General features: G+C 38.1%; 2 protein-coding genes across 3 annotated transcripts in view; both read right to left on the reverse strand.

Annotated features, from left to right (window-relative positions):
• The window catches only part of LOC149907516 (uncharacterized), a 143,823-nt gene that overhangs the window by 19,761 nt on the left and 108,008 nt on the right, over positions 1-16,054 (reverse strand). The window lies entirely within an intron of this gene.
• On the reverse strand, positions 8,984-9,951 carry LOC149907518 (uncharacterized). Its single transcript, XM_090102520.1, has one exon. The coding sequence runs from the start codon at positions 9,383-9,385 to the stop codon at positions 9,107-9,109; it is 279 nt and encodes a 92-aa protein (XP_089958646.1). The 5' UTR covers positions 9,386-9,951; the 3' UTR covers positions 8,984-9,106.

Here is a 16,054-nt window from a genome sequence, read left to right on the forward strand (position 1 = left end):
AATAATGCGCAACACACATAACAAGCGTGATAGATGTGTTTAGAAACATTTATACCTGACCCAGCATTAATTCGCCGATCTCTTTTAATAAACATTGGGCAGAATGAAATAACCATATATCAGGAGGAGTGCAATGACATATTATGAAGATGCTTGTTGAGCGTAAACAGGTATTTGTGTCAACGGCATATTAATTGCCCATCACAGCGAAGATTTCGCAGTTGTTGCAAATTTTTACGTGCGCACAATGGATCGTACAAAGGCAGCGTGTGATCAACATGGTAACAGATTAGCATTATCGCGGTATAGTGGTGCATTGCAGTGGCACATTGTTATCGTCGGTTGCGCGGTGTGGAGCCAAGGTCGATGAAGGGAAATCGTCGGGTGTAGCCGATGTCGACATGCCCGATGTTCCTCACGACCGTTACATCTCGCTGCTGCGTTTCACAACACTCACTCGTGTCGATCATTACTTAATTAAGTGAGGAAACAGACTGGCAATGAATATAAGGAATTCATCTCTAGTGTTTTACGTTTCGTCTGCCATATTGTTATAGGCATTGTCAATGTTTTAGCAACCGACACAAAATGTAATCGAGCGAAATGATATTATGAAATAATATTTTACAACAAAGGGCGAGATTGGGCCACCAAGGGACCAGTTGAGAATTTGTCACGCAAATCGGTCACGCAATGGTGCCTTTCCTTATTTTCACAAATCACGAATTTCCTTTATGAATGACTTCATTTAGAACGTTCAAATAAGTGTCTAGTGAATAAGTTATTTTATGAAGAAAACACATATTAAAGCAAAAACATAAATCACACATAAAGGCCATTATCGCATGAGAAATAATTATTTTCAACAAAGAAAAAAAGAATTATCCGAAGTAATGCAACATTCAAGGTTAACGACGAGACAGAGTGATGTATTCTATAACGTTTCATAAATTTAGTATGAACTTGAGTGCACTAATCGATACAGCAGCAGATCATAGAGTTTAGGTTCAATAGGCGGCGCTGACGTCAGCCAATCGTAACTTCTCGTCTCGCTGCAGCCGGCTACTTCACTGGAACCTTCACCGACTTACCTCTTCAGCCGCGGATGGCTTGAGATCTCAAAGTTCTCCTTAAGATGGCCGTAAAAACCCGCAATGCGCCACGTCGTCGGACGGGAAGGTAAAATGTACTCACACAGGGTAGAAGTAGTCGATGTACTTGACGACGACTTCTCTGAGCAGATCCTGTTTGTTCATGATTGACGAGTAGCTCGTACTTATTAGTTTGGTTTGCATGGCTTCGTCTTGTAATATTTGTAGCTTGTGGGACGAGTGCGTCCCACCTTTGGGTTGTAACGGAGCCGTTTTTGTGAATTGTAGTGAGCGTTGTGCGTGTTGAGGTAGAGCTGTGTTTGTAGCGGTAACGTCAATACGCGAGCGACCGGATCGACGCGTTGCGGCGAACTGGGGCCAGGGCCTGTCTCGGGGGCGGTTGGGGAGGGGAGCCGGCCGCCGAGCGGCGCGCGCACGGCTCTACCTACTACGGGGCTACGATGGCGCCTCCGGACACCTAGTCGATGCTTTCGGCCACGGTAGCCCAATCCTTTACGAGGATCAAAATTTCGCAGTCTAACTTTTATTTGAAATGTTTGCATGATACCATCGTGTAGTTCAAGGTTAACCAGATGAAGCCGGTTTTTGTAAGGCACACGGCAGCATTACACACAAATAAAATTAGAGAACAGGTGCCCAGAACCGGTATATTGAGAAGATAATGAATGCTCTCAGTAAATGTTTGAAAACAAATACGCTCGTTTAAATTTTATAAAAATAGCTACAACTGGTTAAATCATTTAACCTTTCAATTGTTACACAAATTATGTGCTATGGTTTATGATGACAATAGTGTAAACAAAGCATTAAGTTTATTAGAGACGAGATGACAAGACAGCGCCATTAAAACCACGAGGCGTCAGTGTCATTAATGTTTCCGCATATTGTCCCTCATGCTTCAAGTTACATAAAAATTGCAGCTTATGAGTATAATGCTCGTTAAATCATTGTTATGATATAAGCTTTGTTAGTGTAACTTTTTATCGTCAATAAAACCAGTAGCTTGTTTGATTTTGCAGTAAGTGGATGATCAACATACATACTACCTATATTAAGAAAATAAAAAGGCCATAAACTTGAAATATTCGCTCGTATCCAGACGTATTGATGTAACGACAGACCTAGACAGAAACGTCTGGTAGTTTATTTACAGAAAGCAGACGATACATCCATTTGTTGTACAATCCACGCTACATCAAAATTAGCCCGGCAACCCTAAGTACCTATGCCAGCGGTATCATTGCTCTAATTGAATCGATACTCGAGCTACGCGAAGCCTCTCGTCTTATGCGATTGTCGATTGTAACAATAATAATCGTTTGTGCACGTTAGTGAAGTATGGTTATTTTCGCAACTGACGCAAGTTAGATAATAATTTGCGTTGAGCTAATTTAATTTCCGTGGTCATTACACAGGGCTGGCAGCCACCTGAGCAATAATTTATCAATGATACATGATATTGCCATTGTTAATGATGCGGACTAATGAATGATGCTCTAATACGGGACCAGACTTAGCTCTGGAATGGAGCTGGACCGTTTTGTTTTGTTTGCCGCAATTATGGCTTGTTGTTTTCTTTGGTCAATCAAAAGGAATCTCATCTTATACATCTAATTGTTTTAGAGTTAAAGTTATAACCCTTTAAATTATTGTATTGCTAGATGTGGTCGGTTATTCGTACCAGATCGGACGTTTTGTGAAAAATGTGTTAAGAGAATACTTGAGGCATAAATAAGAATTATTCAAGAATATGCTTCATCAATTAATCGTTGAACCGATGCTCTACAATTAACTGTACCCTGTACGCTTTATGTAACATTACCAAGATATATTCCACATAGAACTGGAGGTTCTATATCGTTTCTACTTCAAGATATTTATCATCCTCAGAGATTCGCAATAAAACTACGTTGTAACCTCCAGTTGAACAACGTTACCAAACTGCACACTACACAGAACAACTGAATCTATAAGTGTGCTATAGTAACAAGTGACCGTAAAATAGTAATTGCAAATTGTAACCAACACTCATGAATATGTATTGCCGTATCAGTACAGGAGATATTCACGTAATACGCATTTTGTATGCGCTACCAACGATACCAACCAACAGTTTTATCTCATTATGGTTTGATTTGTATGTATAATGCAATCATTTCAAGGACCTGCACCCGCGCGGTGGACGCACACAATGTTACACCGAGACGGTGGGAAAAAGTTTTATTACGTCAATTGATATTTATGATAATTTTCAAGCTACGAATTATGAATACAAAAAAGTTCCAAATTGTTAGAAATGTTACGAAGCAAACTCGTGCCATTAATATTTCTTCGCTTTTCTGAACTTTGAAGAAATTTCGTGCCGCGTCTGAAAGTATTTCATTATGAGAAATGGGTTCCAGAAATAACTTAACTCTACGAAATATCCGATAAGCAGTGCTTACAAATAATTGAACTTAAATAATTTTTCTTGGCAAAAATCGTAATAACATCAGAACATTATAAAAACTTTCACAATGCATTTAGTATTCTAAAGAAGTTGATAGAATTGAACGAATGCGGTAAGTTGCTATATATAAAATGTGAATCGAGGAAATAATATTCAAATTGCGGTAATATATCTAAAGGTTACATACTTGTGCATAACGATGATCTATTGGTATGACCTCACAGCAAAATCTATTTATTAATTGGCGATTAAAGCACTCAGGGTCCGAGAGGTCAGATATTAATGAGTGCAATAAATATTAACATTAACATTTTATTTAGCAAGTTGATACGTCGTTGACAGTGATGCTTTTAACGTAATTTATTTTTTTTACACATTCGTGCTGATTATATCTCTGTCATTACCATGTTTTATTTCGAAATGACAAAATTTGGTGTTTTTGCCATTTAGAGTCTATACTCTACTAGTACCTATGTACTGCAGAAATAATTAGCTTGGTTTCTTTCAACACTTTTCCCACGAATTATCAATTAAGCATGCCAAATTCAAAACCGATTTATCAACTAACACAAGCAACAATTTCCACCTAAAAAGTAAAGACTGTTCGAGAAATTTTCAACACAGCTCATCATAGTAAAACCAAGCCATGTCATCATTTATTTAATTCAATTGCATAACACATCCCAAGGTCTGCGGTTAAGGGCTTCAGTTACGGCTGATTCACAACGTGACGTATCTCTACTCTTCCTCATTACATTTACTATGTAAACAATACGCATATACAGTGTGTCCGGACATGACATACCGATATTTGAAGGGGCTATTCTCCATGTATTTTTATCGACAATTCAACCCCTCTACAGTCCCTTACCTCACCCCCCTCAAAATGGCAAACCTATCAATTCGGATAGAAAATTGTAATAACTTCGAAAGTGAGTGTCACAAAATACTAAATTTGGTTTTATTTGAACAATAACAAGTTATTCTAGGGACCACTAAACAAATTTAATTGATAAGAGTGATGAAACATACTTTAAAAAATTCGAAAACCATTTTGAGGGGGGTGAGGTGAGGGGGGACTGTAGAGGGGGGACTGTAGAGGGGTTGAATTGTCGATAAAAATACCTGGAGAATAGCCCCTTCAAATATCGGTATGTCATGTCCGGACACACTGTATATTCTTCTCTTTCCTATATGGCAATTCCCGATCCCAGTGTACGCATATACATATATTGTTTGACCACAAAATTATTATGCGTAGGAGTATTTTTTTCATAATTAAGGACACACATCAGGTCACAGGTGTTACGTCATATTCATACATGAAATACAATCATACAATAAAGGCTTACTGTTGCCTCTTTGGTTTGAGGCAAAAGACACCTTAATAAAGACGACGTAATTTTTGATGAGTAATTGAGATGAGTGTCTAACATTTGGCGGTTTCGATGGCCCATCATCATTGTATGCAGCGGCGGCCTTAGGGGGTGGCGAACGGGGCAATCGCCCGGGGCCTCGCTCTTGCAGGGGCCTCGCGCAACAAGCAACAACCCACCCAAGCAAATTTAAAAAAATGAAAATGTGTGCGTGTACTGAGTATGTTCATGCGTGTGTATGAAGGAAACGACGATATTATCTCGGTGCTGAAATACATAATAGAAAACAAATTAACTGAAGTTTACCCCACTATCGAAATAGTCCTGAGAATTATTGCCACCACACCTGTGAGTGTGACAGTTGCGTCTGCTGAAAGGAGTTTTTCGAGGCTTAAAATTATTAAAACATATTTGAGGAAATCGATGACACAAGATCGGCTTTTAGCCCTTTAGACTGGGGTAGAAGCCTTTAAAAATAATGTAAAGATAAAAAAAATCGCAGTCGTATGAAACCCATTAGAAAAGGAGGGGAATGTGATGAAAATAAAAGGAAAAATAAATTACGGTCAATCCGAGTTCGGGAAGTGGGAGGGGGGAGCTTTTAAGAGAAAAAAATGGTTTCTCCTGATTTCCGACAAAACTATAAGTCCTATAGAAAAAAGTTCAATGGCAAAGTTATAGGTAATTAAAAGTTCTACAACTTTTGTATTCACAATTTTTTCACATATCCTAAAAATTTAGGTGAAAAATTCAAAAAACCAAGTTTTTGGTCTTTTATTTTTATCTTCTTCAAAATTTATTTTTTTTCTACGAAATTTGGTGGAAAATTACTTTATTATGTCCCAAATACACTGTAATTTATTTGATTGAAAATATTTATTTTTTCGCCTTATTTGGAATTAATACCAAAAAAACAACCTAATTTTCAATCGAAAAGTCACCCGTCAAAATATCAGCTTTTTTCAAAAACTTGGGGTGCCTTTTATTCATTGAAATCTCTACTTTCATATGGTGTAAAAAAAATAAACACCACCATAGTAAATGTTCTCAGGAAATGCATACAAACAGTGTGATAATGAGCTTTTACTAAATCAGGCACACTTCTCGAACTCTATATCTTCTCTTGTATCGGCTTTTCGGTAATATTTCAAAAGAAAAATAATTATCTGTTCTAAGTTTAGTATTTTACAGCATATTCAAAAGCAAAATGATGTCGATAAAAACATTTCAGGTAGTTCGAGAAGTGTGCCTGATTTAGTAAAAGCTAATTTTCACACTGTTTGTATGCATTTCCTGAGAACATTTACTATGGTGGTGTTTATTTTTTTTACACCATATGAAAGTAGAGATTTCAATGAATAAAAGGCATTCCAAGTTTTTGAAAAAAGCTGATATTTTGACGGGTGACTTTTCGATTGAAAATTAGGTTGTTTTTTGGTATTCATTCAAAATAAGGCGAAATAATAAATATTTTCAATCAAATAAATTACAGTGTATTTGGGACATAATAAAGTAAGTTTCCACCAAATATCGTAGAAAAAAAAAAAAATTTTGAAGTAGATAAAAATAAAAGACCAAAAACTTGGTTTTTTGAATTTTCCACCAAAATTTTGAGGTAATGTGAAAAAATTGTGAATACAAAAGTTGTAGAACTTTTAATTACCTACAACTTTGCAATTGAACTTTTTTCTATAGGACTTGTAGTTTTGTCGGAAATCGAGAGAAACCATTTTTTTCTCTTAAAAGCTCCCCCCTCCCGCTTCCCGAACTCGGATTGACCGTAATTTATTTTTCCTTAGATTTTTATCATATTCCGCTCCTTTTCTAATGGGTTTCATCCGACTGCGATTTTTTTTTTGTTTCAAAAATTATCTACTCTAGTCTACTTGCTATTCTTTCAATCGAAAATGACGTAGCTCATTCGTTGGATTATTGTGCTTTAATTAAAGATTTTAGCCTTAGGAAAAGCCGCAAATATCAATTTTAAAATTTATCATCTCTGTATTTGTTAATTTGGTAAATCTTTCTATGTATAAATATGTATATAAATATTTTAAAACTCAAATTTTATTCATTTGTATAACTTTATCATTTCTCCTCAAACATGACAAATACCTAAACCAAACAACCAGACCTACTTTCGCATCACATACATTTCACAAAGAGCAAAGGGCCTCGCAAAGGGCCTGCCGCCCGGAGCCTCGCAATGCGTAAGGCCGCCGCTGATTGTATGCATCATATATGCAGGAAGTTAAGGTATGAAAAAGCTAGAGTTATGAGTTATGACAAAGCTTACTTATTTGATTATAATGCAAAGTTTTTTTTTTTAAGTTTTTAGTTAAACATAAAAACTATGCAAGAAACATTGCTTATAATTTCAACTTTTTAAAAGTGGCTAAAATGTAGTGTTCATAATACATCATATCGGAAAAAGTTAATATTTATTACACCTCACGCAATATGTACTTACTGAAAAACCAATACGACAAAACCAATCATATTAATCATCTTTATATTAATTTGAATTTTTTGTAAGTATGTATTAGTAAAAATTGGACATTATTATTTCAAATTACAATAAACACCACATAACTATTATACTAGTATGTATCTCTGTATGTATGTATATTGTATATGGCAATAATGACGTGTTTGATTACAGTGCGACTTTTTGCGATGACAAGTAATTGACGGGAATTATGTTATAAATAATTCTAATACCACTTCTTAGAAATATGTACTAACTATTGCAATTAACTTTTTTGTTCCCAGTTGAGTTCATGGCTTGTGTGATTGAATCTATTTAACCAACATTCGCAGAAAAGACGGAAGGTTCTCAATTCGAAAGATTTTTGAAGTGAAAACCTCTTTAGCGGCGTTGGGTATAAAATCTTAAACTCGCGTCAGGACACGTGACCTGATCGAAAAAGCGTACGACGGATGGATATCAAACATGCTCAACGTTAATAATCAAGTTTTCACTTCTGCCGGCACTCCCGGAGTGCAACCGTCTTTTTTATCTAAGGAGCAGCTTACATAACTTATTACTATTTTGTCAATATCGTCCATAACAAACATCCTAATCTATATAAATACGCAGTTGTTTATCTTGTATTTTAAAATATTTTTCAAGATAGATACTCGTTATCCTTATTTTCGAATTTCAGTGTAATTTTGTGGAAAATTTCATTATGATAGGTGCAGATAAGTTTCGCAAGTGTGAAGGTCAACTTTTAACTATACATTTGATGAAATATGCAATATAGACTATTTTATGTAGGAGCAACTATGGAGTTTCTTGCCAGCTCTTCTCCGTAGAAACTGCTTTCCGAATCGGTGGAAAATGGTAAAACTATGTCATGACGATTCAAAAGTGCTTCTAGAAGAAGTCTAATTGAATAAATAAATGTTTAAGTTTCAGATTAATATCAACAAATGGTTTAAATTATAGCTGAACAGGAATCGTCCCTACAAATGCACGCATGTTACAAGGACCATCGATCAAATCACATTGGTTTAGATGTAAAATTGTCAAGTGAGACGTTCCCGTCTGCATCCTTATTGCTTCAATAGGGCCAAGTTGCACAAATTGGTCCTTCCGCTACAATGCTACGGTAATGATCCAGATTAACATCTCTGTACTCGTTTCAACTACTTTAACATGAATTGAAACAGCACGGCAACAATGGAAAATTTTATAAAATAAAAATTTACCATGTCACATCGATTAGTTTAGGTCGCGCTTCTTGATTTCCGTAAAAATTAACGTGCATAAACATTAGGAGAATCGTCAGAGTTACGTCAAACGTACATGGAGATTATAACATATGTAGTTAATTGCATTACCTTAATACAATACATCGATATTCATTAAGCGAAGTCCGATTCTCAAGTCGATAGTTCCAAGGTTAGCTGTACCTGATCGCAATCGCTATGCATGACAATATAAACAGAAGCGCAATACTTTATAAGTACATAAGGAACAAAGCAAATTGGAAATCGTTTTCAAAATCAGAGAAACAAAGAGACAATCACGTAGCCAAGTGTGATAACTTCGGTAGAGATAAGACATGAAATGATAAGGATGATGAGATTGTTAACTAGCAGTAATAACATTAGTCATTATGTAAAAGTCATCACGGGGTTAGGCTAAATAAATATAATATTACTCACGAGCACCAAGTATTGCGGCGGCCCGAATTCTGCCGGGGTTGAACAGGTGGTTTAGTACTGGAATCTGGTGGCAGATTTAGTTTAAGACCGGCAATCGATTTCCTTCGCTTCGCGGCAAGAGCACGTGACGCGAGGTCCGAATCGTGCAAGTGGTCAGGTGACGAGGCGTGTGAACACGTCTTCATGTGCGCCTGCGCTGTGGCCACCTGGAGCAGCTTGCTGGACAGGCTGCGACGGCCCAGGGCCTCGCAAGTCGCGCACCGCGGCTCGTCCATCGGGGCCCTCGTGCGTTCGACCCGGCCACGTTGTATGCACTGAGCGCCTATTGTTTCCAGCGTGGTAGTTTAACTGATGTCATCCGACGAGCGACACGCGCACTGCCGCTCATAAAAATCTAAGACTACACTCGTCTGGACGAGAAATCGATATTCGGCCGAAATAGGCTTAATGCGATAATGGGGAGGCGATAAGGTTTACACGCGAATAAGTGTATTGACCTATCGTGGTGTACACGGCTTCGCGGCGACCTCGGCAGGCGAGCGCGCTCCGACGTCGCGGCGCAAGCGACTGCGGTCAATCCGAAGAGCACACCCCCTTTGTAATACGAACGTCCGTCAAGATATCAATGATTGTGGTGAATAATGCGTGAACAAGCATCGAATGACTTAGTACGTCATAAAATAACTAGGGTTTGGGTGTCACTCGTACGAACATTCTGGATGCTGTCCAGGTACTTGTTACGGCGATGATTTAATCGCACATCAATCATCTACAAAATTATTCAAATAGTAAAATCCCCATACGATATTCTGAAAATTTATTGCTATAAACGCTATGAGAAGCGTAGAAAATCTGAATAACTTCGCAATAAAATTTATGATTAAAAACTCTGCTTACATTGCAGCCATGACTTTCATTTATTACAATTTGATAGCCAGTTCACCCTTCTACAACCTTCACGTTGTTATTTTTTAGTATGAAATGAATAATAAAAAAATAATTCACTTGTTGTTGCTCGACATTGATCTAATTTGAATTTCCTTTTTTGTCGATCCTACATTTAATTTGATCGCAGTTTAAAAATAAACCAAGATAACGGTGATAAAAATAACGATGTTGTCACTCGTTTTGTACTATCAAGACAAGAGACAATAAACATAATTGCTGTCAATTCAATCGACAATCACAATATCGTATGGAAAAATTTCTCTAAGATGCAGAAATGCATTAGAAACGTCGCATAGGAAGCCGTGACCGTCGTATAGAGCTCAAGGGTTGGCCGCCAGGTGCCAAGACCTGTTGCACCTTCCACGTCGATTGACATCGTCAATGTTACGTGCTATTGGCACTCGATGCGCACCGACACGCCCTATTTGTTGCTCACACGGTAATTATATCAATTTTATTGCTTTTTAAGGTTAAGAAGTACACTTAAAAATTAAAGACTGCAATAATTCATTAAGTTTTTTATCGGGACGGTTACAGTGAGCGCGGTCACGGGCAGACTAATTGTACAATTGCATGACGTTAGAGATATAGATAGCATGATGCTTCAGCTCATAATCGTTTTATGATATCTTATAGGTATGTACCTATAAGATATATACATATGTATGTATATAACCTTAAGGTATGCTATAATGTCATGTATTCGATAGAAATCATGTACCCATATTATATTTGTTTATCGATACGATAAACTTAATCAGTATCTCTTTAATCGCGGAGCGAAAATATTGACAATATTTATTGTTACATAACTCGCAATAATTTACCTATTTTAATTCGCAGCTAATGCTAATCTTCTTTTTTTAAAGAAATTATTAATCCGAATAAAGTATAAATAAAATTTAAGTCGCGGATAACGATAATGTTGTTATCAAACAATGAATGGAGGTAAGGCGACCTTGAACGAAACAGCAGTGCACGTTGATAAGAATGTAAATTCGCTAAAAATACATACCGATGTAATACTTTTTAAATGTTCTCTTGCAATTATGTAGTAACTAGTAACGCATAATTTGTATGAAGATGTTTCGACTTGTTCGAATCGTTCATTTTATCACTCGATGCTATTTAGATATTATAACCCTTACACTATTTCTTTATTGAAGTATCTACTCATTTCACAGTATTACACCCGATTGTAGAGCAAAATTAAAATAACAAAATTAGCCGCATGTACGCAAGCTTTAACACCTCAAAAACATTAAGAAGTTGACCTTGACTTGCACGATGGTTAGCACATATCAATCTCTCGTACATCGAACCACATAATTACTTTAATCGAAGTTGGCTGCAGTGCATTCGTTTTGGGAAAGGCGATAGTTCCGACAGTTGCCTTGAGACATGCGGCCTTAACTCACATCAACGGGGAGCAGGCTACATTTCGAAAGGGACCCACGTTACATTATTTATTATTACTCGAACATGACGATTTTTTGTTTTGCTTATCTCTAATTATGTATTAAAACGTGTCCGCATTTAAAAATGACAATGAAATACACGGAGTAATTTTAGTGTAACAGTATTCTCTCGCTCTGTTAACAAACAATAAAAGAGGATCTATCAATAACAATTTATTCAACCCACATTTAAAAGCGTTGAAGGCCGGTCGTTTTATGAGAAACATACTTTTGCGTGGAATTTTTTTCGGATAAAAATATGAACACGCTCGCAACGTACTAGAAGTAATAGTGGTCGAGAGCAAAATGACTGACCTGTCGAGCACGATACTCATGTGTCTGTGCAGGTTCGCTTTGAGGTCGCGCCTGGTGTATTGCACTTGCGGGGGGCTGACCGGCTGGGGTGCGGGAGGCGGACTCCCCTGGGGGGCCCGCTTCCCGATCAGCACCCGCAGCTCCGCCATCAAAGTCTGCACCATGCGGAACACGACCTGTCACCGCTGCGTCACGTCAACTTGTGTTTATGTTGCAGGTCTAATCAATCAGCTTGCCAAAAGCCATTGGCTCGGCGCTGCATCGCCGCCTACGTCACGGCTCCACGTGATGATTCGTAGCATCGATATCAGTGCGAGCGTCTTCGCATAGCGCGTGCGGCGTGTACACTGTCGTTTCGTGTTCGATGCTGACCTCGTGGCTTTTTATAAGTGTCCGACGAGTGCGCAAGGTGCCGTTTTCGACTGCTTAATTCCCCGATTTATATTTAGGCAGGAACGGTGGGCACGCACGAATTTGTTGTGTGGCTTTTTTGTTACCGTTCAAGGGTCGGTGAATGGTGAAGGGTGAAGGACCCCATCGCGCGTGCTTCTAATTCGTTAATTAGCAATAAACAATGAGAATGTAGGTCAGCTGCAGCGGAACAAAGGCTGCGCGAGGAAATGGGGTCACACGAGTGTTGTTGGGTTTGGTGAGCGAATTGAAACCTAAATGGGGCGCTCTCTTCCGATCACGAATAAGACCAAGGACGTTTCTTATGAAGCGTAATATTTTACGAAACAGATAAACAGATTCCGAAAATAATTTCAGGCATTCAGATTTTATGCGTACAGGTAAAGTACTTAACATTGATTTTCGGATTTTTTTTTCATAAACGATTTAAGATGGGTATATTTTATTTATAAGTTAACAATAATATAATAACTGATGCCATAAATTATTCCTGTTGTTGTCTCCAACTGATATTCACGAGGAGACGTTGGCGCCATAGTTGTCGTCAAATTATAAATATTCGACTTTGAACATGAATTGTACGACGAACGGTTCAGGGAGAGGTAGAAATAGAACCACCTGACACAACCGGAAGTGCGGCCGGGCGAGCGTACGACCGCGTCTATTATAACCAGAGACGATGAAAAACGTACATTTTTGAACCTAAAATGCAGCTACATTCGTATTCAAATACGAAAAGTAATCTGCATATAAAAGCATTTCAGAGGGTCGAAACAATACCGAATCATTTAGCGTAAACATTCAAATTGATGTGACCTTTGAAAAATGTAATTAAAATCCCCCAAGTGAGTCACAGTCAAAAGGGGTATTATGCAAGATTATAACTCTGTATTATATTCACAGGTAAGTTATGCAACTATGCTACAATTTGCTCTCATAGATTGACAGGGCCGTTTGACTATTGAGCCGTATTGGCTCGTATTAAACTTTCTCCAATCGAGAGGATTGACAAGATTAGATCAAGATTATCAAAGTGTAATCGACAAGCGTAGAGGCTAATGCTTCCGACGTTAGCACAATGTATTGAGGAAGTATCTGTAATTTCCTGGATCATATAGGAATTACGGATCGTGGCGAATCGTTGAAAGTTATAATCTATAGCGAAGGTCATCGGCAACAGTATTGCTATATATGCATTTATATCATTATCAAAGTATGCACTTATAATTTTAAACAAAAACCTCGTTGATGTTAGCGATAATCATTAATGTGGCACGTGATATCTTTTTAATGATATGAGATTGGTGCGCTTCGGATCGTGTATGTATAAAATCTGCATTACAAAAGTAACGTCATCAGTGTGACCTATTTCCAGAGGTCAATTAATTAAAGAAGATACTAACAATCTTTGCAACCGTTCTTTTATTGATACAAATTAATTTTGCTTAACATTGTACTGCGATTGCTTAACATTGTACTTAACAAAGCGTTTAAAACTGCACCATGTTCAATGATAAACAAATATTGGGTTGAGGACGCGGAGGCTTGACCTAGTTGGCTCGATTGCGTTTTATTGGTAGCCAAGATTGGTAACACTTACAGGTGGTGCTTCAAATGGTCCTCCAGGGTACCTGGCGCTGATTTTCAGTAATCAAAGCACTTTCTCTCACTTTCGATCGGCGGGAAAGCGTGTATACGTTCACATTGAACGGCGGTCGTGTACACACTGAGTGTGCGCGTCGGGCGTCCCTGTTCCCGATCGTGAATGGGGCGGTCGCGAAGGGTGGCGCCGTGGCTGGTGCCTTGTGGCTACGCGTCAATCAATATGCGAGATCAGAAGACAGGCTAATCGACAAGTTGTTGCTACGTGCGTGACTGTCATCAATATTCATGGCGATGTGGAGAAGGGTCAATATTCGCCTAGTTTTAGGTTACCGTTTATCAACGAAGTATCAACTTAAACTATCAACGTATTGATCAATTTTTATATGATTATTAATTAATTGTGTTATCAATAATATCAATCAAAGCAGATCAGTATTATGGAGTGGATTACGTTAGACGATGTAACAATACACAAGGAAAATTATAGAGTAACTATAGTGCTGTAACTGTGTAGTTGTTGTCACTGTAATTAAAATATTAAAATACCTCTGTTTTTGTATTTAAATACCCCATTGTAACGTCCTGTACTATTTATTCCACCGTTGTTACCCTAGCATTTTAATCGTTCTGTTTTTCTAATTAAACTAAATACAGGTGTGCCTCACTACGCTACACGCTACTACAAAACATGTGCTATATAGCTAGTAAATTCAAGGTTAATGACCATTCCCACTGGGAACTTTGGAGCATATCCGTGACCATTGCTACAGGCTTTATTGCCAAACTGCCTCAAACTGTAAACAAAAGCTTCGAGACGTCATGTAGCGTGCAGAACCGCAGACAGTGGGGTTAATCAAAGTGAGTCCCGATCACGTCTACAGCGCCTTGGCGGTCCCCCAGCAGCTTTCGACAAAGTAAACGTGCTTATACAGTGATTGATCACGACGTTTTACGGCCGATATACTTGTGTACGTTGGAGTAGTAGCACATTAAGAGATGATCGCTCAAGGAGACGGCTCGTGATTGATTGAACACATTTTTGTAATAGGTGTATAGTTCAGGAAAGCTCTACTTTCGAGAATCGGGTTAGAGCGTTGCGTTGTTGTAGTTTCCGCGAACCAAGAATAGAAAAACCTATATTGGTATTATGTATGTGAGTTTTAAAGCGACAAGCCAAGGTACCCGTCACGCAACTGTTTTTTGTATGCAAATAACGCAGACTTTGAATGCAACAATACTAATTGCATAACCCCACGCGACTTTTTTTGCTTCGTTCGCCTCTTGTAATTGTAAAATAACACATAAAATTATGAGGAAAAATAATACATTTGTAATGAAAATCAACATTTTTTATTTATACAATGTTAATCCAACTTGTTTCCAGCCATTGATGATAATTACTTGCATCATTGAACATAAATTGCGCAAATTACTTGGAAGTGCTAATGCAGTAATTATATCTGCTGCTTTTAAAAGCTTTATAGCATCAAATTCATGAAATGTTAAATCGACACTAAGCTAACTAGCCCGCATAAATTAGAAGGTATATAGTGTCCAAGCGTACAACATCGAAAAGAATCTCCAGCCGAACAACATTCACCCCGTCCAACTTCCTCGACGGAACGCCGGCCGTGCGTTTTGCAACGCAATCGGCGAATGCAGAGCGATAGGGAATCAAATGATACTAATAACGTGATATAACACAACACAACGAAGCGCCTTACGCAACGCGGTTACGTGTATTTATAATAGCACGCACTATCTCTCGTCATATCGAAACGCATCGGTGCGGGAACCGACAGCCGATACCGTGTGCTTACGAGGCGATTTTAATTAATCTGCCGCTAAATCGCCCGTTGAAGCGTCTGAAAGGACTTTCGAATTGCTGCAATCAACATCTAATAAGCAGTTTGGTAGCGCGATAACCAATGTTGAACCGTTTCATACAAAATTCTACTTGATCAGGTAAAATTGCTCCTAGAGAATGCTGTATTTGAGATTCTATTAACGCATTCATCGATGCATCGTATCCATTACTAAAGTTATGCAGATTGTCAGTTATGTGCGTACGGCAACGTATTTACGACAACCAACTAACAAAAGGCAACCTTGTTATATAGGCGCTATTTCTATGCTGCACAATGAAAATGCAGTAACATTAGAGTAAGGTCATTACGCTGCACTGAATTGCTCTCTAAGATGAAAAGT

This window comes from Colias eurytheme, chromosome 6 (genome assembly GCF_061535395.1).
Source record: "Colias eurytheme isolate Ceu_HAF_F1 chromosome 6, ilColEury1 Martin Lab GWU primary, whole genome shotgun sequence".
Classification (NCBI taxonomy): Eukaryota; Metazoa; Arthropoda; class Insecta; order Lepidoptera; family Pieridae; genus Colias; species Colias eurytheme.

Bases quoted from the DNA above. Each gene is read 5' to 3' on its own strand.
- LOC149907518 (XM_090102520.1), bottom strand. From the start codon at position 9,385: ATGGACGAGCCGCGGTGCGCGACTTGCGAGGCCCTGGGCCGTCGCAGC.